Genomic DNA, 27,407 nt, shown 5'->3' on the forward strand with positions numbered 1-27,407 from the left:
GTCCAACCCCAAGACGCGCCACTATGGCTCTCCTACACCTACCCTTACGCTGAATGTCCTTCTATCCCACTTTTGGATGACACTGGGTATCGTCTTCATGAGCGATATTTATAGTGGGTATAGAACTCTGCAAGAGTGCACTAAACTGTAGAGCGGTGGAACTACTGCCGCCTGCTGTTAGCCTCACTAATAGCGAAAATCGGGCAAAGAGATTCAAGGGGATTAGAATCGGGGCGGAAAACACATAAACACACAACGGTAGAAACTTTGTCAGGCACACAAAAATTTAAATCTGCTGAATTGGGAAGAGAGGAGACCCCACTTGTGTCTCGGATGGATATGGCTAAAATAGCGTCAGTGGCGGCAATGGCATCGTCATCGCCATTGTTGTTGGCGACTAAGAGTAACAACAGCATTGGAACAACAATAACAATATAGTGGAAGTAGAACAACAACAAAAATTGCATAGGGAACTTTGTATAAAGTTTTCTTGAAAAACTTTCCAGTTTTCGGAATAAGCATGGGAAAACAAGGAAAGTCCTGTGAAGTGAAAGCATAACGGGTGTGAAGGGGTTTGGGAGAAAGATAAAATATTTGGGGTGGGAAATTTTCCTTGTTTTGCTAAAGAGCACAAGCAACAATGCAATAATAGCATTAATGTGAACTTGGAATCAGGGAAACTTAAAAATATGAAATATCTTTTGTTCGTGGATGACATACTTCAGAAGTGATATTTGGGGTTGACGCTTTGGTTGATTACTGAAAGGGTTTTGGGTTGGAATTAATGTCTGGTCGTGGAAGTTACAGAGAGAGAGAGTTGAGGAATTAGTTGAACTCGTAAATGCCAAAGAATCAGTTTTTGTGGGAATATCTGAAAAGATATTACCACGAGGTGCTTCATCCCCTAAAAGTGCAAAACATAATTGTTACCGTTACTGCTACCTTGTCCTTATTTTTGAGTACTTTTTCATGTTCTAAAGTTGCTAAGGTTTCCCATTACCGAGGGTGTTCCAAATATCACAACATCACTTAAGGGGGTCATCCCGTGTGAAGGTCGTTTTTTTTGCCTTTTTTTGAAAAATTATTTTGAAGGACTGGATAAAGATAGAAACGTGATTTTTTCACCATATGTTTATTGATATCTCTAGTATATGTGATAAATTTGTCAGTTTGATATCATAGCTAGTTTTCGGAATACGTGTCAATTTATGCACCCACCTCCAAAAAAAGGTGTTTTTCTGCTGCCACGCTGGAGGGCGCTGTGTTCATCTTAGGAAAAAAAACTAAATGGCATTTTAATGTGGACAATATTCTACGGTCCGCAAACTAGGATAATTAGAAAATATTAAAAAGTAAATTTTTGGTGGGCATTTAAAGTAAATTTTTTGGATTTTGTTGTTTTTTTACGGCATTTTTTATGAATAAAAAAAAAACTACCCGTCCGATTGCAATTATCCTAGTTTGCGGACCGTAGAAATATGTATTAAAGAAGTCGTGAAAATTTCAAAGAATTTGGTTGGATGGATTTTGAGCTATGGTGGCAGCCGATTTTCAAGATGCAGTTTCGAGAAAAACGCATTTAAAAATTTAAATGTGATTATCAACAGTAAAATTTTAACTCACCATTAATCTGCTATACCTGGTCCATAGAGAGCACCCTCCGTTTCTTCAAAAAAGTCTTGTAAGGCCGATTGTTGCTCTCTGGTTTCAATTCTGGCTCTTTTAGCGGGGTCAGATGATCGTCGTTCGAACCGCCAATTCCGCGCTTCATTGCGGCGGTCGACATAAACCTGACATATGTGGCCAACTTGACATCCGATTGTCACTAGGATTTTGAGAATGCCATTGAATCCTTCATTGAAAATAATTACAGCCAGAAAAGTGGCTATTTCTACGACCTTGGCCCCAGAATGAAGGTCATTAGGAGCGAAAGTCTAGATCAATGCATTTATCGACTCATTGTTATTCCGGGTCTCTGCTCCTAAACATCTGTTCAACAGATCATCTCGGGACAAATCTTCGTAGATTGGTTTGATGACTGTTTGAACTCCTTCAGTCAAAGGTGCCTTCTCGTGGTGGAAACTATGCAGTTCTCCTTTAGCTTCCGCTTTGCGCCATTTGCACCAACTGGACAATTTTGATGCTGAGGATTTTCGTCTCTAGAACATTTATGGAAGAAAGTTGCCCAAATTTCCTGCTTCATTCCTTCTATCGAATTTGCGTGTCGACGAATAACTAGCCCAAAAAATGTAGTGAGGTCGTTAATAACCTTAGCAGTAAGTTTTCCAGCCCCTTTTCCACCAATGCCTTTGTGATTCTTCTTTGCATTTTCAAGGCGGGTTCCCATTCTTTTCTCGACATGTCCTACGCATTCCTTTTTTACTACCACTTATATTTTATTATTTGCAGAAATTTGCAGAAATACCGGAGAAAACTCCAGCAAAATTCAATATATAATATACAAAACTTGTCGCAATTGGAACATCCATGTTCACGCTTGCTAAAAGTTTCTTTGCTGATGTTGATGCGAAGTCCTTTTTCTTCTCTGATAAGTATCGATTCCCATGAAATACTCGTTTTTTATTGCGAGCATGACGTTAAACGTTAAAGCGATCTGCCTTCGTACGATCCATTTAAAAAAATCACTGAACACACAAACAGCACAATACTTACAACAAAATATAACTGAGAATAGCTTGAAAGCCTTTCAGTGCTCACTCTAGACTGGATTATCCTTTTTATTCCAAACAGCAAACAAGTTTAGGCAATTGATTGGTTTTCCATCTTTTTACATTTATACCTGCGTTCGAATTTATAAGGCTCAGGTAAAAAACTAACAGGTAAAAAAAGATTCAATGCTCTTTCTCATCGAGTACTTTAGCAACGGCTGCAAACTCCTTACCTGTTTAATCCTGTAATTTCTGAACGACTCGGAATATCGGAAAATCCCTTTGCCCACATATTCTCCACTATATATAGATACAATTCATGCAAAAAAAAAAAAATCGATTTCTCCAACCCGACACACGGGATGACCCCCTTAACATCACATCACATCACTACCCAGTAGCGAAGTGACGACATAGTGCTCTTGTGATAAGTAGTGTTTTATAATTTCCATGCCGACCAGACATCTTTCTAAACAGCACCAACTAATATTCTAATATATCGTTCGATAATCACACTGCTCTTCCTGATACAAGCAGCGATCGAGTGTTGATGCTGATTATCAATTGCCAATCAGTTAGTGATATGATTCCCTGCTCTCCTAGCTGTCTTTGGCCTAGAGAAATGATTTCGGGTTTGTATCTGACAATTTTTAATTATTTAATTAATTCTCTTTAATATTATTAATTATGGGGATTTTTACAAGAATTATGATATGGGTAGCGTGCCACACATTTTACTACCAAATGTCATGGCTAACAAACGCACTCGTGTTCTAATTTTTAGGATGGTACGGCTTCCAATGAAATTTATTCTAATGTATGTTGAGACTTAGGATCCAGTTTTTTTTCGAAAATCAGCAACTGACAAGGTGGATATAATTAGGGCTATCGCTAAATTTACGATTGGCAGGCGTCCACTGTAGTCTCTTAACCAATACGAGCCTTCAGAAGTTTTGCCAATCTATGCTCTATCTTTTGTCTCTAAATACGACGTTCTACAACTTGGTATGATGCGATCTTTCCATGAAAAAGTGGAGCATTATATGGTGACTCCCTGAGGACCTTTAGATTTTTTTTATGCAGTCTGAATACCAAATTCTTGGCACTCATGAAACCCATCCTCCAGCTACCAATATCATTGCCCGGATTCCAATGCTTTCTTTCGAGGAACCTGTATTAAATATCTGATACGCTCTATCTTGTTCGGCTGAGCGTTTACAATCGTGAACGTAGGTCGGCCGCCCGAATCTATCGCTGGTATTGCCCGATGATGCCATTTTAAGGTAGCATCTATCTCTCACTGGTGGCAGAGAGAGATTTGTTATCGTGACAGAATGTGGGACACCAGTCGACTCGGCTGTAAATGAGTATCTGTTGCAATGCTGATCATATTGCCTCCTACAGTGCACTGAATTGTATCGTTACGTCGGAATGAAGCGCTCTAACACACTTCAAGGCCCTGATCCAATATGGATTGTTGCGCCAATGGCTATTATTATTATCTATCATATATTCCAAATGAAGTAGCCCATCGCGAAATTTTCGTTTATTAAACATCGGCTCCCGTTGAGGCTTTGTCCTCAGATACCTCGACTACGCTGATGACATCCGTTTGCTCCATCAGAGGGTCATGGTTCAGGGTGAAATGGATTTGGAAAAAATGGTCAAATGGTTCTGGATTGGAAAAAGGCAAGTAGAGTGAAAATAAACACCAACAAAATGAAGGTTCTCAGTTTGACGGTTCATCGCACTCTTCCTATCTGCATTAATGGACAGAGCATCGAAGGCGTCAATCAATTTGTATATCTACGAAGCGTGGTTTCTGCCGTCGCTGGTACCGAACTGGATGTCGCCGATGCATTAACAGCGCTAGATCCACCTTCGCTACCTTACCTAAAATCTGGAAATGCAGTTATTTCAACACCAAGATCAAGTTGAGACTGTCTTGTGCTAGTTTTCTTTCTGTGTTGTTATATGAGAGCAGCCCATGGAAAGTGAACTCCACTGTTACCCAAAAGCTCGAAGCTTTCACTAATACCTGTCTGTGCTCTATCTTTGGAATGCGCTGGCCTGACACTATCTCAAACGAAAAACTCGGGCAGAGCACAGGCCTGCCACTGATCGGAAGGCGGAAGTGGCAGTGGATAGGTCACACATTAAGGAGGATCAGTTGCATTGCCTGCTACATTAGCCACGAAAATGGGTCGCCTCACAGGCACTTGACAAAGAACAGCAGAAGATGAGTGCGGGAAGTCGTGGGCGTACTAAAGGGCATTTTAGGTAAAAGCGAGCGATGGCACGTAGGTGTAGTTTACGCGCTATAACCCACCAAGGGGCGAAAGGCGACCATATATCATATATTCCGTTCTGGCTTCAACATTTTTGAATTGAAAGAAACTGTTAACATGACCTTGATTTTCAATAGATTTTGGTGGGATCTTTACGTTTTGGCTTCCGCTTTTGTACGATATTCATTGTATTGGTCGCTGATTTCTGAATCGTAAGCGTAAATCTAAGGCTCATCTCCAGCAATAATTGATGACCGGTCGATAGTCAGAAAGCATCTCCTCACAATCTTAACGCGACACTCTTTTTCGAAGATATTGAGTTGTTTTGACATAAGCCGATATGTTTCAGGCCCAAAAATCTTTCAAAATGATATTGACAGCTCCTTTTGAAACACCAACAGCATAAGCGCGGTCTCTAGTAGTCATTTGATGATTGACAAGTACAAGTTCTTCGATTTTTTGAAGTGTTGTTCATCCGTAGAGGTTGTGAATACGCTCTTTGTCTTTAACACGTTCACGACCTTCTTTGAACTGTTTATACCACTTGTAAACATTCCTTTTCTACAAAGCATCATCATTTCGAATTAATTCCGTAGACAAAATTTAAACTTAATATTCCTTCCCGGTCATTTGCCAAAGAGCAAAAAGCCCAAAAGGAAGACATTCGCGGTACGTTCATCGAACAATACTCACACGCAATCCCACAGCAATCTTCTTCTACGCAGCATCCGATCAGTTGCTTTACAGCAATCGTAAATACATCAATGCTTCGCATTCCCGAGATGTACCGATATAAAAAATACATTTGCTAGCACACAGCATGGAGATGGCCAGGGTGTTTGATTTATAGGAAAAACAACAGCAAAGTATGTTAATGATCCTTTTTGAATATTTGAAAATTTACATATTATAATTGATTGTTTCATGGTTTTATGATTTCGGGGAAGTCCAAGATGAAGATGAATGAGGGTAGACGGGTATGCTAGATGCACTGGGACTTCTTTTTCTTATACCGGGCTTCCTCTTGTTGAGGAATTATCTCAGAGGTTGCTCCCTTCTCTATGAGGTGCTGGGAGACCAAAGGCGGATGGAGATTACATTCGATTTAGCACCCATCCTGGAATTGAATCACTGGAACGCTTTCGTCCACTATCCCAGAAGAGTTCTACTTGGTTGGTCATTCAGACCATGTTGCGACACTTGGTGCTGAACGTGTAGTTGAACATGTCTGACATATTGATGCAACAGTTGGAAATCTGTGGATATTAAGCTGTTTTGGGAGGTTTGCTTTGAGCTTATGCCTTTTGCACGTTGAGCGTAAGATATCAAGCAAGTTTGACTTGAGTATGAAGATGAGATAAAGCAATTTGACATTGCTCTTTATTGGGAGCTGACGAGTGCTGCCAACAAATTATTGCAGTGAACGATAGGCATTTTGTAGGCTCCGATGCCGCGGGTTTCGTAGCTTTATCGTAGTCGAACATATTTGATAATTTGCCGAATGGCCAGACTGGCGGAAATTTTAGCAGTCTCGCGATCTTATGGAACAGTTTTGGATGATATGCCAGCTGTATCTAGGTCACATGATATGCCAGTTGCATCTGAGTTACATTTTTAAAGTTATTGAGGGTGATTTTTGTTGAAGTCCGTATTTCGTCCTTAATACGTATTTCATCCTGAATGTACGACAATCGAGATTCATGTCCTGTTTCAACCTTTCTAAACGCGGGCGAACCTAAGCGCCATTGTGAATTCGCCTCTGCCGCTGCATTCAATGGCTGTAGAAACAGTTGACCGCCTTACACGAGACTAAAGTGTCGGTTCTCCCTCTATCCCGTCTGAACTCCCTAATTCCGCAAAATTTACGACTCGCGGCCGCGAACTCTTCTCCCATCCGCACTTATGTCTATAGGCAGGTGGACGTGAGTCTCGGACTGTGCCGAATGTTTTCGTGGCGTTTCGTTCTGGCGGACATTAGCATCCCTATATTAGGCGCAGACTTCCTGTGTTACTATGGACTGTTAGTGGATCTGCAGAACAAGGATTTGATAGACCTTGCAACCTCGTCACAGATGTCAGGGAAAATTTCTACCTCCCAAGATGGCATTCCTTCGATAATTGCTGACCACCACATTCGCGCATTCCTCAGAAAGGATCGCAACATAACTACGGAAATTAGTTTCGTCCAGCTAGTTAGGCACGGTGTGCAGCACCACATTAACACTACCGGCTTTACATTATTTTCAAACCCCTGAAGTTTGCTGTTGCAAAGGAAGAGTTTGATGACTTAAAATAGGGTATCTGCAGACCTTCCAATAGCTGTTGGTCCTCTCCATTTCATTTGGTCCCTAAGCCAAATAGTCAATAGCGGCCATGTGGAGATTATACACGTCTGAATGCTCAGACAGTTCCAGACCGATGTCGCCATTCGACTCATGCATGATTTTACGTAATCGCTTGCGAACTGCCGTGTTTTTACGACCTTGGATCTAGACAAGGCCTACCCCCTAATCCCTTTCGCTGCCGGAGACATTCCGAAAACGGCTATCTGCACACCTTTCGGACTCTTCGAGTTCACTAGGATGACTTTCGGCTTGTGCAAACCTGGCCCTCGAGAAAGTGATGCTGAGGTAAATGCAAGAGGTACGATCCTCTTTAAGTCCACCCAATACTGGCCTATGCTGACGATATCGGCATCATGGGAAGAACTACCCGAGACGTACAAATTGCCTTCATCCAGATCGAGCAGGCAGCGCGAGATCTTGAGCAGCACATCAATGAAGGCAAGACAAAATATATGGTGGCAACATCAGCACTGAAAAACAACCAACCAACATCAAACCGCACTGGTCAAACGGGAAGAATAAGGATAGGAGAATACAACTTTGAGATCGTTGACAATTTCTCCTATCTAGGGTCGAAAATCACAACCGATAACAGTTACGATGAGGAAATCCACGCACGGTTGTTGTCAGCCAACAGAGCCTATTTCAGCTTACAAAAAACTATTCCGGTCGAAACGTCTCACCATAGGGTCAAAGCTCTTACTGTAAAAGACAATGATCTTGCCAGTCCTCATTTATTCCTCGGAGACTTGGGTTGTTAGCAAGAAGAATTGGGAACTCTTGGCCGCGTTCGAGAGAAGAATCCTCCGAAGAATTTTTGGCCCCTACATGAAGATGGACGATTCCGCAGCCTTCACAATGACGAAAGCTATGAGCGATACCATGACCGTCCGGTTGTGGATAAAATTCGGCTCAATAGGTTACGGTGGCACTTAATCCGTATGGATGAGGATGATCCCACCCGGAAAGTCTATAAGGGCAATATCTATGGTAGAAAAACAAGACGAGGAAGACCCTGCCTAAGATGGAGCGATGACGTAGGCCAGGACGCCAGACAGCTTTTAGGGATATCGAATTGGTGGACCTCGGCGCGAAACCGGGATGTCTGCAGTTCCTTATTAAGGCAGACCTAGACCCCGTTGATGATGATGATGCGATACTGTGCAAACCTTCCAGAGGTTCATCCACTTTGTTGAACTTTTATTTCGTTCACGTAGATGATGTTTTGGTCGCTTTCATTTCAGAATTTGAGTCCTTGGAACATCGCGAGTGCATTTTTCAACGTCTCTTTTAAGCCAGATTTCTCCTAAACGATGAGAAAAGCAGATTCCTCAAGAAGCAGGTTAACTCTTTCAGTCTGACGATATCCAACCTGACCCAGAAAGATTGAGGCGATTAAGAGCTTTCCTTTGCCAACTACGGTGAAGGATCTGCGAAGGTTCTTGGGCATGTTAAACTTCTATTGTCGTTTCTTGCCCAAGGCAGCTGATTACCAAGCGTTCCTTAACGCCTACTTGTCTGGGCCTAAAACCAAAGACTCTCACGAACTTGCGTGGTCTACTGAGGCCTACCATGCGTTTGAGACAGTCAAACAGCAGTTGTTGGTGCAGCACTGCTGGCATTTTCTTAACCAGATGCATCCCTGACTGTGTTCGTCGATGCCTCAGATATTGTGGTAGGCGCTGCTCTTCACCAGTGGGCGAATCAAATCTGGCAACTCTTGAGCTTCTTTTCGAGGAACTCAGTGAAACTACAGCGCCTACGATCGTGAGCTACTCGCAGGCATCAGGACGACGAACCAATTAGTCACCGAAAAATACTTCTGACCGTCCATGGACAAGGATGTAAATTCTTGGGCCAGAGGGGCACGTTCCAAAGGAAGCAGGTGTATTCTCTAGGTCAACCAGGCGCTTCCACACTCTCGATTTCGACATCATCGGCCTTTTGCGAGACTCGCACGGATTCAAGTATTACCTCGCAATCATTGACAGGGTTATGCGATGACCTGAAGCAATAAATCTGTCTGACATTATCACCTACCATACGCTGAGCCCTCCTGTCGAGAGTGGATTCCGCGCTTTGGTGTTCTAGCCATAATCATCAGGGACCAGGGAATGCAATTCGAATCTACTCTTTTCGCAGAGTTTAGGAAAGCTCCATGGCTTTAAACGGCATAGGGCTACTGTGGATGTTATCCACAGTCTAATGGTATGCTGGAACGTTGGCACCGGACACGGAAAGCCATCGTAATGGCCTGCGATGACCGCTTTAAAAAACCGCCTGCGGAGTGTCAGCTTCGCACACAGATCCACATTAGCGGGATCACGTGGTCCGTTTGCTTCCCTGTTAAGAATGACATTTGTTAAGTTTCTAGTCTCGTACGCTGACCAGTTAAGCTATCGACAAGTCTGTTGGGCCGTTGGTAGCAATAAACGTCGTTAAGTATTATGAAGTGACATCGATGTAAATTTGAAACCAAATTACTTAGAATAAAGGACTTCTAGTGAGTGAGTGATATTTTTATTTGATTTTCTTTATTGGTGAAACCGTCCCCCAAAGCAGAATTCCCTGCGATCTGAGCAGCGGATCTTGGGGGAGTTCTGGGTCTGCATCAATTTTATGACGGACCGGACCATTTGCGAAATTGTCTCTCATTTTTTTTTGGTAGTCCCGAGATCCCTCATTTCGGGCATTGCATTCAACGTTTAAAAAAGGATGGGCGAGGGTTCTGTTTTATACTTTTAGCCATTGGTTGAAGAATAGGAGAGAATAAGGTTGAAAAGGGTCGATTTCTGAAACCACTGAACCGAAGACGTTAAAGAAAATCCCTGTCAAATTTTCACATAAAGTCAGGTCTGTAAGGTACAATTCTAAAATTGTAGCAGCATTTCTAACCATTCTTGACCTCACTTGTGCAACGTGGCAATACACTGAAATCAGGAGTAATGTCAACCGAATATTATTCTGTTGATCAGAAAAACACGTCGGTAACTCCTGTATCTTCCCACCACATTCATTGAGGAGGACCCAAAAGCGAGTCCAATATAGAGACAGCGTCTGGAACGAAATGGGGTTGATCCCCCTGTAAATCCTCCATTTCGCATGCAACCATAAACCCTCCAGTTAATGCTTACAACTTTTTAAAATATCACATTTAAAAACTTGGGCTATTAAAATGAAGTTACGCAATTAAGTATCGTTGATGTGTTACATTATAATTACGAGTTGTTGGAAGCTCATAAATGGCTGAGCCCAGCCATCATAGTAGTGCGAGTCAAGTAGTGAAGAAAAAAACTTTGGGGACAATAAATGATGAACTAGACGATTCAAAAAGTCTGGTGGGGGAGTGTGCCAAGGATGGTGGAAGCGCCCATCGTGCTGCCGTCAATAAAGACATTGCCACGTTCGTCGCCAGTCATTCTGCTGTAGATACTTACGAGCGTGTATCTGGAGCGACAGAACTTCTTCACATTAAATTGTACCCTGGCTGTTGTAAATAATCGTTGAAATGAAATGAAGCAATTTCGTAACGGGGACGAGAACTATGGCAATGAATTAGCAGCGAATACAGCCCAGCGCACCGCCATTATACTGGCTCGGAAATGAAGAAGTGCACTTACCCACTTCACTTCATATTTTCGCTACAATATCATTACCTACTGTGAGTATTTCTTCTGTATGAATTGCGCAGCAGTGATACAAAATAATGACAAATGAGTCCATTGTGAAGAAGACGGTATTACTTGCAGTCATGTTTCCACGGAATGATATGTTGTTAATGGTTGCTGGGTGGTAAAGGTTTACTGCGGAGAGGCAAGAAGGAATCATGCTTGTTTCAGTGTGTTGGTACATTATTTTCAGGTGTCATACGCTGAAAAAGTCAGCACGTTCCACGTTTTTGTCCAATTAATAAAAAGAGGATTTCGCTGTCGCTTGCTGAAATAACAGTAGACATTGTTAGGCTTTCTTAAAATGAATATTAATCATAAATGTAAGTGGTATTTTGTGTTTGTAGTTTCTTGGGTTTGTTTGTTTCTTTCTTAAAAAAGCGGTTGTAACATATCATTATGAAGACGGAAGGCATTGTCTAGCGGATAGTTTTTCACCATGAGTGCCACAGAAATGGGGTTTTGCATATACCTAATTGATTATCGTAGAATTCCGTTGACAGCCTGTCTGAATTACGATAAACTAGTTAGGAACAGTTGCTATCCTTTTCTTCTATCAGGCCATTGTTAGGTCCATTGTACTATCCCCGTAAATCGCCTATTCAATGGCTTCCCGCCCACGGCATTCGCAGGCTTTAGCGGATCTGAGAACATTCTCCAGAGACAGAGAATTGCAGATTCTTCATTGGAGAAAACCTTGCCAAGGTGTCTTCGTCTGAGATCTGAGAAGGCCGGGAAACTGCTTAAAAAATGCAGGGCCGTCTCCTCCCCCTCCTCACATTGGCCGCACATAGCCGAAACTACCACCTCAATCTTCTCCATGAGGGAGGGTTTTCATGTCCCCCTTTGGACTACGTTCTCTTGGATCGTTGACAAGATTTTGAAGCATTTTATCCATTTTTTTAGGAGAACGAAATCTTCAAAAGACACTGACCTGGGCACGCCAGTTTGTGGAATTTTTATCCATTAAAACCAGCCCTTCGGACCGTTCTTCTCTAGAACGCACTTAGTTTTTGTGAACCAGATAAGACATGTAGCGCTGATCCCCAAACCGGGAGTGCATACAGCAAAATGGAACCCTCTACCCTGGCTGCAAGTAGCTTGCAAATATGCCGCGAACCTCCTACATTCGGCTTCATTTTTACCAGAGCCCTACCGGCAGCGGATGGCTTTTTTGCAAATATACTCCATGGGTTTTTAAAACTGCGCTTTGCATCTATTATCGCTCCCATCTATTTGATGGTATGCTTGGAAGGGATGATATTCTTAACGCTATTGCGAGCGAAATTTCTCTTCTAGCGCTTGGTGATTAGAACCGTTTCCGTCTTTTCCTCCATCAGTGCTAGCCCAGCGCCAGCCAACCAAACCTTAAGAGCACTAATTGCTTCGAATGAGTACAACTCAGTATCTACGAGATCCTTTACAATCATAACCAGTGCAATGTCCTTGGCGTAGCCCACCACCGTGTCCCCCCTTTACCCTTTCCATGAATTATATTTTCTGTCAAGCCAGTAATCAATTTGATGGCATCATGCTGTCGAACAGAGAGAGAGACCTCGGCTCTCAATGACCGGGAGCAATCGATGGGTCTCACCTGGAGCTTAGGCAACAATACCAACTTCCACCGCTTCCATGCTGTAGAAAATATCTCCTCGGACATGCACACTTCGGACTATTCGGCAAACACATCCGATCTAGATTTCATAGTGAGCTTAGAGGTACTATTTGGAATTCCGTCTAATTCTGGAACTTTGTTGTCACCTGTTTTGCTGGAGATTTCCAACAGCTTTTCTGTGGTTACTGCCGGAATGGCCGCCACATCCAGTGTTCTTTCAATGGTATCAGGGCTCCCCTTTCGTTGGGGGAATAACCCCTGGATGATTTTTAATAAGAGTTGGACACGGCGGAGATGACCAGCCTCTAAATCTTCCCATCTATAGGGGCTCCCCCAAGGTTTTACATCCGCCTCAGACCAGAACTCCTGAAAACATTCTCTTTTGTTTCCTTCGATGGCAAACTTGAGATTTTTGCGGTATGAGGACAACAAAACTACCCCTCTACTATCCCTAAGTTCTTTTACCTGTCGCCAAGAGCCCAAAATTTCTCCACTCGGCTGCGTGAATCCTTGCAATTTCACTCTTCAGAGTAGACTTGACAATAGATGGTCGAATTCCAAGAGCTGGTTATGGCCCCACCATTGTGGATCCAGACCCTCGGCGAGTTAGTCTCTCAGAATCTGAATCTGAAAGAATGTAGGGATGTTTTTTTTTCTTGGACATACTATAATTTTGACAAGAACCCTTTAATTACCAAAGGGACAAACTAGTTTTTCGGCACCCTAGGCGAACTCATTTGACTGTTGTTGTTTCCAAAAAATCGGATGGTTCCTGGAAGGGCAGTTCCAATTGCCGGAGATTGTCAGTTTCTCAGTGAAAAACTCTCCTGGTACGCGCCGTTTAACCACGCTGGTACCCCACAAAAGGAGGAATAGGTGATTTTTGTTTAGGAATTGAGGAGTCCTAGGTCCGCTTGATGTCTGGAGAGTAACTTTCTCCCACTCTTTATGGCCCACGGACTCCTCTTTTTGGGTTGAACATCCACAGTTCAAAAATTACAAGAGAGACGAAGACGGCTACGGTTTCGTACCAGGGCAGAGGTAACTCATCAGACGCTGCCTCACCCGACCACCGCAGCCGTTTACGTCCCTCTTTTAATTTTTGAACTTTGGATGTTAAACCCAAAAAGAGGAGTCCGTGGACTATAAAGAGTGGGAGCAAGATACTCTCTATTTGGTCCGGTCCGGGCTTGGGGCTCTTCAATCCCTAAACAAAAATTATCTAACTTCGGCCAAGCTTTGGTCCGAACTGTGGGCTGATTTACGTTGGATATAATTCGCTACCTTGCTTTGTTTTGCCAATTATAAAAAAAAGTATAACATCTGCGAGCCCCTTCGGTCTCGCTGCTTCCAGGGCAGAGGTGAGGCAGCGTATGATGAGTTGCATCTACCCTGGTATGATACCGTAGTCATCTTCGTGCCTCTTTTAATTTAGGAATAGGTTGTTTCGGTCCAGGCGGAGGTTTTTTGGAGCTTTATATCGGTCATGTACGTACCCACACCCTGCATTTGGCAACATTCTCGTAAGCAATGTATTTACCCCAGATGCTTGTATTGCCACACTCAGCGTGTGGTTTCAAGTTACGTTGGAACAGGTGATGACTAATACATGAGCCCCAGCGTCCTAATTTACCTACCTGTGGAGACAGAAGACATAGGATCACTACTGACCTGTGTGACGAAATGGATCTTGGGGGTGTATAAGAGGGGGAGGATTTCTTTTCCTTACAATTCACTTTCCGATTTTTGAGGCTAATTATTTCGAATGTTTGTAATCAAGATAAAAACGAGACAATAAAAATGATTTTTCAAATATCCTAAGATCTTTTTTACCAAAATATACCAAGTTGTCGAGTTTCAACCTATCTGCAGAAACTTTTCAACACTACACCACCCCCATAACTAAAACTTGCTTGCGTGGGAGGATTTCTGAACTCCTCGAAGGTCACTCTGCCTTTTGTTGTGATAGAGACTGCGCTATACTCACAGCTGTTAGGCCTCCTTTCTTTTTCACCCCCACTTCCCCCTATGATTCTATCACAGTATAAGCTGTCCCGCCAATCGCATGCTCCTTTATTTTTTCTGACTAAGTTCCCTTCTCTTGTACACAGATTCCTTCGAAAGATTATGAGAAGTCCGCACCATATTGTTCCCCACTCTTCCTTCCGCCTTCGGTGGTGACTTAAATCTTCCTATGCTCTTTTGATTTAATTATCAAGGTCTTCTATCGCTTCCCAATGATTATTCCACCCTAATTTCCCTTTAAATACTTTCATGAACACTTGTGCCGCCTTCTAATCCAAGTTTTTTTTAAATTGCTGAAATAGCACCCTTGATTTTGTACTTTCCAGCTTCCTGTGCATTGTTTTCCTAATACCTCATATCCCCCTGCATCAAATCCAACTGTGGATTTCATGCAGAGTTACATTCAAACGGTCCATACTGTGTCCGTAAACTTGCCACTAATTGTTATGGCTAGGTGCTTGCGCGAAGACTTTTTTTGTCCTCCAGGAGCCACAGCAGGGTATCTATTACCAAGAGCAATAACAGTGGAGAGATAACCCCTCCCTGTGGGCAGCCTCTAAGATATCCTGCTTCAATAGACTTCTGGCCGACCGATATGTGGATTTTTCTCCACTCTAGCATGTCAAGGATCCAACTGATTAGCACCGCTTCGATTCCATGCTGTCTTACCGCATCACAAATTACCGCGAATGACGCATAATTGAAGGCACCTTCGATGTCCATGAATGCACCTAAGGCTTACTCTTTTTCGGACATCGCCTTTTCAATTTTTGCCGTACGTTCATGGAGTGCTGTCTCAGCAGACTTGTATCTATGGAACGAGTTAAATGCCCATTTTACTCGCTCCAGTGATACTACTTTGCATGCCACATCACAGTCTCTCGGTTTAGGGCTGTATGCACCTGTTAACCTCGAGATTAGATTTTGGATGCTGCCTGGGAAATGCATTTCAAGCAAATGGTTTCCTGTTCATCGCTTTCTGTGTACCTCTCGTCCTGTAAACGTATATAACCCAGTTTCTGGCTACGTTCTTTAACCAGAATCCGCTTCAGCTTTGAGGTTGCCTCAAGAGAGAGCGATGTCAGGAGATGCCACCGTGATGTCGATGACCTCTCGTCTGAAAACGTTGAAGAAAGTGGGTTCATTACCCAAATTAAGGTTCATAATAGATACTCCAGTAGTCTCGATCCTCTGCATTGATGTTGGAACTTCCCCAGCATATGTGGTTACCGTTGACATCACATCCTGCTATTACCCCATGCCTCTACTTTTGGCATACTGGATAGCTCTGATGAAAGTTCCACTGGGAACGTCTTCTGCGTCATGGGGGAAATCTGCAGAGCACCATAGTATCTCGTTATCTCCCTGTTGACTTTTTATGGTTAGTTTAGCCGATAAGGTGTCGCCATCACATAGGTCGTTAACCGAATTAACCTGGAAGTCTTTTGAGACTACCATGCAGGAGTGAGGTCGATCACTTCCATTGGCGTACAACAGGTCAGTAAGTTGGAAGTTTAGGCCCCTGACTACCCCACCAACATCCCACGGTTCTTGTATGAGGTATATAAACGTCTTGCAGTTATTGAACTGCGACTAATAAGTGCCGCTTTACAATGCTGCAAATTTATTTTGGAAATATGGCACCTCATCTACGTTTCAGATGAAGATGCCGAGGGCTGCACGTCCCCTTCAATGGCTTTAGGACACTTGTAACGTGAGGTCTCTAGCGTGTAGTAGAGCCGACAGCCCGATTTTTCCCGAACTTTCATAACATCGGGTTCGGGAACCCCGATAGTGTGAAAAGTTCCCGGTCTATCGGCTTTCTTTCCTGTTTTGCTGCCTAGCAGCATCCAGGTGGAAGTGTTGAGGTTATTCTGCACATTAAGTTGTTCCAAAACCCCAGCACCATTCCGTTCTTCTTGTGGAAACCAAAGGAAGCACTTTTTTAACGACGGTAGCTCAGAGATCCTTTTCATGGTTAGTCGCGCACCCTCCCACACATCCTTGAGGGAGGAACAGTACTGCCTGAGCCACTCGTTCGTGTTTTCGTCGGCAAAGTTTAGCCGTAACATTTTATGGTATACACCTATCGATTCAAAGCAAAGCTTAATGCCTTGCCAGGATCCAGTCCTTACAGCTAGGAGGAGTTTTCTCCTAAGCTGTTCAGATTGCTCAGTATCGTAACCGAATGGATTAGAGTCATCATACAGGACCCATCCATCGGCTTCGATAGCCTTCGCTGCAAATGAAGGCCCAGCCCTTGCCGGCCGAGCCCTCTTTGTTGCTTTTTGTGTCGAAGAGTTAGGATCGTCCGAGGACCACTGTCGCTTCGGTTTCCCCTTAACCGCAGGTTCCCTGAACGATCCTTTCCTCTAAACATTGGCACAGTCCTTGCGTTGGAGTAAGTGGAGAATCTGAGTATAGACTCAGGTTCTCCATCGATGAGCTTAGGGTTGCCCCTTTACTCGGGGTTGGATCGTAACGATCGAGGTTTAATTGTGTTTGTTTAACAGGTTTATGTTTTTGTTTTTTCATAATTGGCTGTCATGGCCTCAGTTTTATCTATTAAAAGATTGAAAATCATTCAACAATTATTCACGTACAATTTCTGTTTCTCTAATTTCAGAACCAAACAACGCAACAATGAGATATCATCCAGACTTACAGTTTAAGTGAACTCTGGAAAGAGTGCTTCAAAGTATAATTCTAAATATTCATAGAATAAGAGAGAGTGTTGATAGTTGAATAGTCGGAGTTTGTTTTTATTATTTCCTTTAAGAGTTTGCCTCGTTTTTTATTTTGTTTATTGAAAAAAAAGTACATAAAACAATTAAAGTGAAAATTCTGTAATCTGTGCGGTATTATAACAAAAAAAAAGTAAAACCTTACTTTTATAAATAACAAAACCCTCAAATAATTAAGGAAACTAGACGAAAAGGCCACGACATAATCGAAGAAAAAAGAGTTCAAAAATTTTAAGTTCATTTCCTTTTGTGATTAAGTGTTAGTAAAATTATGGACAAGGGTATCATGTTGCCAAAACGATCACGTATGGATGTTAAAGGACCCTATGCAAATGGTCCGCTTCAGGCGCGACCGCTCGTTGCCCTGCTGGATGGACGAGACTGCTCAATTGAAATGCCAATCCTCAAAGACGTTGCCACAGTTGCTTTCTGCGATGCACAAAGTACATCAGAAATTCACGAAAAGGTAAGGTCCTTAGAATCAAAGTCCCTGTCATATCTCTCAGCAACTAACCTTCCCTTTTCTTCTGTTCTCTCAATTTAAGGTATTAAACGAAGCAGTTGGTGCATTAATGTGGCACACAATCATCCTGACAAAAGAGGATTTGGAAAAATTTAAAGTCCTGCGCATTATAGTTCGTATCGGTAGTGGGACAGATAATATTGATGTGAAAGCGGCAGGTGAATTAGGTATTGCCGTGTGCAATGTACCCGGTTATGGTGTCGAAGAAGTTGCTGATACAACAATGTGTCTGATTTTAAATTTATATCGTAGAACGTATTGGTTAGCGAATATGGTTAGGGAAGGAAAAAAATTCACTGGTCCTGAACAGGTTCGGGAAGCAGCACATGTGAGTATCAAATTTTGATTATTTTTGTACAATATATTGATTGTTTACAATGGTTAGACATGATTGATCCTCAAAACGAAGCATAATTAGGGATACTTCTTTATCTCCCTGAAAACAGATATCCAGTAGTGTGTTAAGACCTCTATGAGAGAAGAGTTTCAAAGGTAGTTTACCCAAAATATCAAAATTGTAATAAAATATCTCATTCTGCTATGCCTAAAAGAGTTTATTCAATTGAGACCTATTAAAATTTTGTTGGTCTTAATAGGGTTTGTACCAAACTTCTCAATTTTGTGTCGAACAAATTCTTATTCAAATCTTTGGTCTGTCTAACTATCATGGAATTTCTTCAGAAAGCGTTCTCTGTTCTGTTGAAAAATTTTTCATACTTGAAGCGACGGACATCCGATTTTCAGTTTTTGTCGTTATTATTAGGTGTGTAACTTTGCTTCTGTCGTTTTTCTCTAAATTTAAGGCTTTATTTTCAAAAAAACGTTAGTACATTTATGATCGCCATCTTTTCGGCAACAAACGAATTCTGCGTCGAAAGAACTCGTCATCCCTTGAGGCGATCTTCTTTTTCTTCAGCCTTTGTCCCGTTCACAAGCGGGGTCGGCTCGTCGTGATCGGTTTCGTCGTTTGGCTCTATCGAATGCTTGATCTGGGTGTAATCTCGAGGCTTTTAAATCCCCATCCAGCGTATCAAGCCACCGTTGTTTGGGCCTGCCTTTTGGTCCTTTACCATCGACTTCGATGTTCAGACCAATTTTGGCAAGTGAATGCTCGTTAGCACGGATTGCGTGACTATACCATCGAAGACGCCTCTCGCAGTTTTTCCACGATCGGTGCAACCCCATAACGATCACGAATATCCTCATTTCGGATGTGATCAAAACGTGTCACACCACTAGTCCAACGAAACATCTTCGTCCCCATTACCGCGAGACGCCGTTCATTGTCTTTTATAATCGCCCAACACTCAGAACCATAGCGGGCGACAGGAAATTGTCCTTGAGGCGATCTAAGAATCAATCGAATTTTTCACTTCATCGTAAGAACCGAAATGTTGATCGGCCAGGTCGAGCACCATGGATCGAAAAAGATGGTATTCAAATGGAGCAATATCAGGACAGTACAGCGGGTGGGGTAGAATTTCCCATTTCAGCGTTTCCAAGTTCATTTTCATCGGTCAAGTCACATGGGGGCAAGAATTATCAGCAGAATCACTTTGTCGTGCCTTTCCTCGAACTTTCGAGGTTAGACAATTAAGTAATGAGATTGATTCCATAAAAACCGTATATTTAAAAATTATTCTACAACTCTGCCATCCCTTTCCAAGTAGTCCCCTTAGGCAGCTATATAGCGATTCCAGCGCGTTTTCCACTCTTCGTCACATTTCTGGAACGCTTCGACTGGGATGTCAGCGAGTACCCTCGTCACGGCCGCTTGGATGTCCGTAATTGGCTCAAAATGGGTTCCTTTGGCCACCGATTCTAGGGAACAAAAAAAGTCACGAGGTGACAAATCAGGCGAATAAGGCGGCTGTTGCAAAAGGCCATCCCTTTAGAGGCTAAATACTGGGACACGCAATCTTTCGAGTACTTGATAGTAGACTTGATTTACGGTTTGCCCCGGTGGAATAAATTCTTTGTGGACGATTGCTTGCTCATGCGAGCTTTTTTGGGGCTCCTGGCTGCATTTTCATCTAGGAACAAAAGGTTTCAGCCCTGCCAGAAAGGTCCTATTGATCACGCCTCCGGAGTCAAGTCTAAAGTGGTGTGGACCTCACACAAGGATTTCGAAGGCCCTCTCGTAAGGCGGTTGCAGCAGCCTCCGGGTGACGTTGGGGTCTAATTAGAATGTGCGTATAGGAGTCAAGATCCATGGCTACATCGGCCACATTTTTAGCGACTTCATCCTCCGTACTGTATCCTTGAAGAGACACAAAAACTCAGTGGTGTTAAAGTCTGTTCCAATGTCGAGTCGCTGGGGATCTTAGGTTTTCCCAGTCTACCAGTTTCGTGGAAATATTAGCAAATTTTTCCCAATTGGCTGTCCGTGGCCAAATGTTACGAGTGGCAGGACTTAAGACCAAGAAGGGTTTTCTTAAGTCATCATAGGGACCCTCAGCGCCCTGTGCTATCTTTCAAGCATCCCATTGGACTACGGGTAGTATGTGGTTGTCCGGTGGCCTTTGAAGCCGAGGAGTTTGCCTAAACAAGATTGTGCAGAAATATCTTTCAGAGGTATCGCCTCTGGCCACCGTGTAAACCTATAAATATTTGTGAGGCAATAATTTAGTCTCGCTAAGAGCCAATTAGGTCGGAATGGACTGTGTGGAAACGCTTGGTGGACGGAAGGAACACGCCTACCTCTTTTCTCACATGCTCCGTGATCTTGACTTCTGGTATGTCACGCATTGTCTGGTCCAAGAAATAATGTCCTTGTCTTTGGACGACCAGAAACACTTTGCGATGACTAATCTATTCGTTGCTTTGATGCTTGGGTGGGTTACATTGTGAACGACGTGATATACTTTCTTACGGAAATCGGCCGGAATATACAGCCTTGTCTGAGGTCTCGCTGTATGTACTGGACCTTAACTCCCTAAATGTGTATTTGGAGTTATTTTTGAGGCTCTAAAGAATAACGCCCTCCTTCTACGTCTACTCCGTCGTTGCTGGAAAATCAATGGTACCGTCAACCTTGACATCTGCAACATGTGACAAAGCGTCAGCAAACAGATCTTTTCCAGACACGTGGTGAATGTCGGAAGTGAACTGACTGAGAAAACTCAGTTGAAGTTGTCGAGGTGACGTTTTGTTGAGCTTCTGTTTCTAAGCAAAAGTGAGTAGCTAATCATCGAAAGTATTTAATTGCGAGGTACGCGGCTGATAACTCGCGATTGTAAGTGCTATAATTCTGTTGAGTAGGGTTCAGCTGCTTGGCAAAGAAGTTCAACGGTTGAAAGATTTGGCTCACCTTTTGGTGAAGGGCAGCAGCTGCGGCGGTGTCTGAGGTATGGGTGAATATCGGCTAAGGGTAGATCTTGCTGTAGTAGCTGAAATGTACCTTTCACTAGCTGTTGCCTGGTGGCCTCAAACGCCTGACAGGCTCAGAAGACCACGCAATTCGGCGGGAGTCTTTGGTCTTCGGCCGAGACAGTTAGCCGTTAAGGATAGATTGATGGTGGGTGGCTTTACGCAAGAAACGAGGGTAGAAGTTTAACATGCCCAATATAATATGGCTGCTTTTGGAAGAGGGAGTCCGTTTGACCGGTTCCGGTTGCATGTCTTCAGGGGTAATCAAGCGGCCGAGGAATCTCATCTGATATTGTAACAATTTGCAGCCTCAAAGAGACATTCAAAAAGGCGCTCGAGGAAGATGCGATCAGAACATCATCCAAGTAAACGAGACAAAAAGTAAGGTTTCGCGGCACAAAATGGATGAATCTCTGAAACGTTTGCCCCATATTGTACAATCCAAGAAAGTGTTGGGCGTGCAAGGTCAGATTCTTCAAAATGACTTAAGCGAGGTCGTAGGGTCAATGAGGGGAATCAGCTATTGTGCCGACTACCTAGCAGCCCATAGTGGCACAGGGAATTTGTGCTTGGTATCGGAGATTATGAAGCGACAAGAAAACGCTCGTCGCAGCACTGTGCGCATGTCTACCTGTTTGTAGCGGTAGGTGGAGTTCGACGAGGAATTTGCTGCTGTGATTTTTAACGATTGCGGTGCCAATTTATGTTTCTTGGATACCGGAAGAATCGAAACTTCAGCGTTTATGTCGACAAGATAGTGATCCTTGCTCAAGGGGTCGTAAATTGTCAAGCGATGTGGTGCTGAATTTCTTGTAGCCTCCGCAGATCTCTTGACAAGTCTAGTTTTTTGTAGGAAAAGTATAGGGTCTGGTACATTTGCGGGCCGTTTCCGCGGACCTATGGGCAGCAGCATACCGTGATACTTGCCAGGAATTCTGACAAACCCAATCGCTCTTTTCGGGAGGCGAATGTGGACCATATCTAGTATGTCTCGAACGCAAAGCGCCGACTGTCTCTGTCAACTTAGAAGCGGTGGCTGTCAACGCTGCCTTCGTCTTTTGTAGTTGAACTACCCGGTTTGACTTGTCATAAGACACCTCGCCGCACACAGGTCGCATCTGGATCTCATGGGTTTTGCGTGCATATGCAAGTATGGTCTCGGTGTCGACTTTGTTGGCATCAACTACTTCATTTCGCGCAGCGACGGTCTGACAGTAAATGATTACCTCACTCACTGGTAGACAGCTAATGAGCTGCTCCTTCCTCCTCTTATAGAAACATTTCTTGTCCATGTCTGAGAGAGGCTCAATTGTCTCTTCATCCAGTCGGACAAGTGTGTAATTAAATCGTATAATGACCGTTGTCACGCCAACTAGAGTGAATTGCGATTCGGGGTGGCCGAACCATGATGTCGGGCTTCTACGCCAAAAATAGATGTAGTCGTATTACCACGTCAGTTACTAAGGGAGCTGCCTCCATTTTATCCGTGGACATCCTAAGACGAAGCGAAGCAACCCGCGAGCACAGCCGACATGCGAGAGGAACGAGGGCTAGAAAGAAAGAAGGAAAAGAATCCTGCGCTTACTACCAACTATTATCATATCAAAAAACTTCACTTTCCATGACCGCTTTGGGGATTCATTTGTCCACTTGGTTGGTCGGACGGCCATTTACAATGTTAGCCAATGTCGACGCCCTTTGCCAGAAGCTCTTCTTTGCGTAGTTTCTCCTTCTTTTTCTTTGACTTGAATCTTGAGACGATAGAAATTTTCACGTTCCATTTTGTCGAGCTCGAATCCTATACACTGGCGAGTACAATCGATATATTGGATGATGGCGTTCACCCTCCCGTTAGTAATTTTGATGACTTCATCCAGAGTACCGAATAAAGTCTGCATCGAGTCTCGCATTCTTTTGGGTAGACCACTTTTAGGTCATCTATTTGCCTTAGATTCAACCGCTGACTCTGATAAATTGCAAGTCACAGTTACGGGTATAACAGGGTCGTTAGGCAGATTTCCTAGCTCTGTGTCTAGACGGTTTGATAAGTGAATATCTTTATCTTTAAGTTCACTAATGTCGTAAAAGTACTTGAATTTCAACACACGCCAGCGTTTGAGCCAATCCTCAAAACATTTTTTAAATTCGTTACTTGATAGGTCCATCAGAATCACTTTCAATCTTTCCATTATCTCCTCTGGGCTGCTAACATGCGTTCATCGGTGTGACCACCAGAGCAAATTCGATTTGTCCATTACATCCTCTCTGCTGCTGAAAAGCATCCCCATTATTGGTTTTTTGCCCGGGTTGAACAGAGGAAAATCGAAGGGAGGCAAATCAGGTGAACTTGTTTGATGTTGGGTGGTATTTGTTGTGTGTAGGGTGAAAAATTCACGAATAACGATGGCATTATGTGGCGGTTCGTTATCATGTGTTGAAGACCACGAACTGTTTGCTATAAATCCTTTGACCAATTGTTTTCTACAAACCAATAAGGTTCATTGTTGACTGATTCTTAGCGAAAATTCGTAATTCACATCATCGTTATTATCAATGAAAACCACGAGTGTCACTTTCTTTTTTAACTGAAAACTACTCGGGAAATCTGGGCATTCCCCACGGACTATGCCACACGCAAGCTGAACTTCACGAGAAACTTTGCTGTGGACTTTCCAACCAGGGCACAGTGGAAGACCGGTTGAATGTTGCAAGGTTATGACTCAGTATTCTCTATCGATGGATCGCAGGAGTTTTCTCGGATACACACAGTATATCGTCAGTCGATGGCTGGAGCGTGATTCGGTCCCCAACCGTAACATAGCCATTCTTATCGACATCCAAGCAACCATCAAGGCCTTGTACTCAGAGACGACATCTTCCAGGCTGGTGGGGCAGTGCAGAGATGCGCTGAACCGTCTGGGTGGCACACTCAAGGTCATCCTCCTTTGGGTTCTCGAGCATAGGAACAGAGGGAACAGGTTCCGAAGCTGGAACTTGTACTGGCGGACGTTGGCAGACTGTCAACCTTAAATATCTTGGTACCTTTTTGCCGGGAGGATTATTCCGACTGGTCAATGAATACGACCTCTATAGTGATCACCAGGCCATTTTTTGGCATTAGATAAAAACGCAGGATTTGATAGTCGAAGACAAAAGGACTCAAAAAAGTAGGATTATGGCTGGTCCACCGGAGCTTTTCAGAAAGAGTGACTAGAGAAAGTGTGTCAGTTGTGTCACAGTGTAACTGAGGCATGTAACGCTACAATGCAGTACAGTGGAAAATCAAATTATCGGCGGAATCCAGAAATCTCGGCGCAAAGGGAAAAAGGAGGCCGGAACGTGCTGGACTTTAAAAGGACTATAAGAGTAAACAGACGCTATAGGCAGTTGTGTCTTGTAATAAACACGAACCCGTGGGGCGCTATCTACAAGGTTGCAATGAGCACGAAATGTGGACAAAAATCACGGCAAATCACCTACTAAGAGCCTCGAGTAGGTTCAAAATAATTGCGACCCTTTTTCCACAGTAGGAGGATAGTAGACCTCAGTCAATGATGTTGCAGGACGTTTGTCGATCCCTGGGTTTATTGAGGAGGAACTACGGGATAACTGGCAAATTGGGGATAAGAAGGCTACAGGATCCCAAACAAAAGCGTCAAGGAAAGGCTGGGAAGACCGGGTTCAATCGGTTCATAAGCGCATTTGAATCGTACTTAGTCGAAGAAGTGTAGTCCTCCAATTGGAAGGAGGAGAAGTTGGTTCTGCTACGGAATTCTCAAAAACCACCTGGTATGCCTTTTTCATATCGTCCTATCTGTCTTTTAGGCACAATAGAAAGATTGGATAGGGTTATAAATAACTGGTTGCTTCCGTTCACCGAGCTAGTACTTGGTTTTCCGGAGTGGCAGTATGGGTTTTGTCCAGCTCCAGGCTTGGCTTAACCAGTTATTCCTGGTTATATAGCTTGGTTGATCGGTGGTTACCTCTCGGAGGGAATTCTCTGATACGATATGGATGAGGGGCTGAAAGAATACAATGTGACAGCAGATAATCTCCAAGGTTTCTTTCTAAGGACCCCTGCTGTGGAACATAATTTATAATGGAGTGCTGGCCTTCGCGTGCCAGATTAGGCATCTTAATTGGCTTTGCAGGCAACCTGGCGGTTGTGGTAGTAGCGAAACACACGAGTACGTGCAACCAAATTCATATCATTAAATCATAGTGGCGAATGCGAAGTCCAGATTGGCAATCAAGAGGTTGTATTATGATGACTGATGGTAAGTTGAGCTTCAAGGGCACTAGTTAATTTGTGGTCAAAATATAAACGCAGGTTGCTTACAGCAGAGGTAATAAAATCCGTTTTGGTATATGCGACTCCTGTCTGGGCTGCAACATTGGATACTACCATGAATCGGAAGAGGGTGCGTTCGGCATACCAGGCAATCGTTGAGTGTATACAGGGCGTATAGGATACATCGGGTGAAGTAGTTTGTTTTATCGCGGGAATGATCCTTGTGGATTTTCTAGAGAATGAGGTGCATTGGCTTTACCAGAGGAAGAGGGAAATCCATCTGAAGTGATTGCGGACTTTCGAAAAGCCATTAGGAGGGTACTGTGAAGGAATTAGCAGCAACGGGGAGATAATTCCGAAAAAGGCCGCTGAATTCATGCTCTAATTCCGTGTATTTAAAGATGTGTCGAGTGAAGCCACGGACAACTACATTACCACCTGGCATAGTTTCTTACGGGGTATGACGGTTATAGGAAGTATTTGCTTTGGATTCGATGATTCTCCAGACTGTTCCGAATGCGCTGCTACATCAAAGGCACGCAGCATGTTATGTTATGGTATCCGAGATTCATGGATGAAGCAGGGAACCTGCAAGAAGCCCTTGACCTAGTTATTGGACCCAATAATTTCGTGGAGGAAATATGGAAGTCGGAAGAAAATTGGAGTACTACAAACGCAACAAAAGATGCAACACAAAACAAGCTACAGGATGTGGATCAAGCCTAAATGACGCGGCAACAAGAAACGAAGAACATTAAAAGAGGAGTCTTAATTGAGCTCTCTACTAGTGAAGCATGCGATATAATTGGCAGCATGTTCTCTCTTTTTCATGAGAGCCTGAAGTCATGGCCTGAAGGTAACGGCGCTGGGAAAAGTAAGACAGTTGTGTCAACGTGTAACTAAGGCATAGGATGCTACAATACCGTTTCCACCGCAATAGGACACCAAACTGCTAATGGAAACGGGCAATCTTGGCGCTAAAATCGCCTTGCCTGGGAGCAAGGAGGTTTTGTCAAAGAGGAAGAAGGAAACTGGAACATCACAACGTCCATGACCAAGCGAGATTCGAACCCGATTGTGTAGCTGACACTCAATCAACTGTACCATGGCGCCGTTGTATAAAAAAATATTAATCAAAGAAGGAAATTGTAGGGCCAGCAATTTAATTTTGTCATTGCTAGCTGAGTGTTAAATGAAATGAAACTTAAAAGTTGGTAAGAAGGACAAATACCGCATTTCGGGAACCAACTCGCCCCTTCAGTATGCTCTATTCAAGTCTAGTGTTTATTTATAGCACCCATTGTTGCAGTTATTATTCTGTTAAGGCACCGTGTCCTTGAAGAACTATTGTGCCCCTTTTATTAGTTATAGTGTACCTATTGATCATAGTATCTCAAGCAGGCCTATAACCGTTAGAAACTTTAGTATGTTCCCTATTTCCAGATCTTTTAGCTTTGCATTTGGTATTAAGGGTTCTCCCAGATGCCTCGACCTACTTTGCACAAGTGCCGGACACTGTCCCAGGACGTGTATATAGGTATCGTCCTCCTCCTCACAAAACCTGCAGGCAATGTCGGTAGATATCCCTAGCTTCCCCAGGTGATAGTTCAGCCGACAATGACCAGTGAGAATTCCCACTATGATTCGTAGGTTCTTTTTGGTGAGGTTTAAGCAATCCTTTGTGTGCATGGGTTCGTATCCCCCAATAAGCACCCTGCTCCATCCCTGTTAGGCCCGCCCAGTATAGTTTATTGTTACAGTTACCACCTCTATGCATCGAGCATGCCTATTATATGGGCTTTTCCATTTTTATGGGGTTCTGGTGTTATTCTTTTATGACAGTTTCGATCAATTATCACTCGGTAGAGAT

At 43.3% G+C, this 27,407-nt stretch overlaps 1 protein-coding gene across 4 annotated transcripts in view; it reads left to right on the plus strand.

Annotated features, from left to right (window-relative positions):
• LOC119653075 (C-terminal-binding protein) overlaps positions 1–27,407 on the plus strand; it is a 202,822-nt gene that overhangs the window by 136,660 nt on the left and 38,755 nt on the right. For all 4 annotated transcript variants that reach the window (XM_038057559.1, XM_038057561.1, XM_038057560.1 and 1 more), the window contains 2 exons: positions 17,237–17,820; positions 17,900–18,205. In XM_038057559.1, the coding sequence (XP_037913487.1) occupies positions 17,626–17,820; positions 17,900–18,205 (501 nt within the window). In that variant the 5' untranslated portion in view covers positions 17,237–17,625. The remainder of the gene's footprint in view (positions 1–17,236; positions 17,821–17,899; positions 18,206–27,407) is intronic.

Source organism: Hermetia illucens, chromosome 3, assembly GCF_905115235.1.
Source record: "Hermetia illucens chromosome 3, iHerIll2.2.curated.20191125, whole genome shotgun sequence".
Lineage (NCBI taxonomy): Eukaryota > Metazoa > Arthropoda > Insecta > Diptera > Stratiomyidae > Hermetia > Hermetia illucens.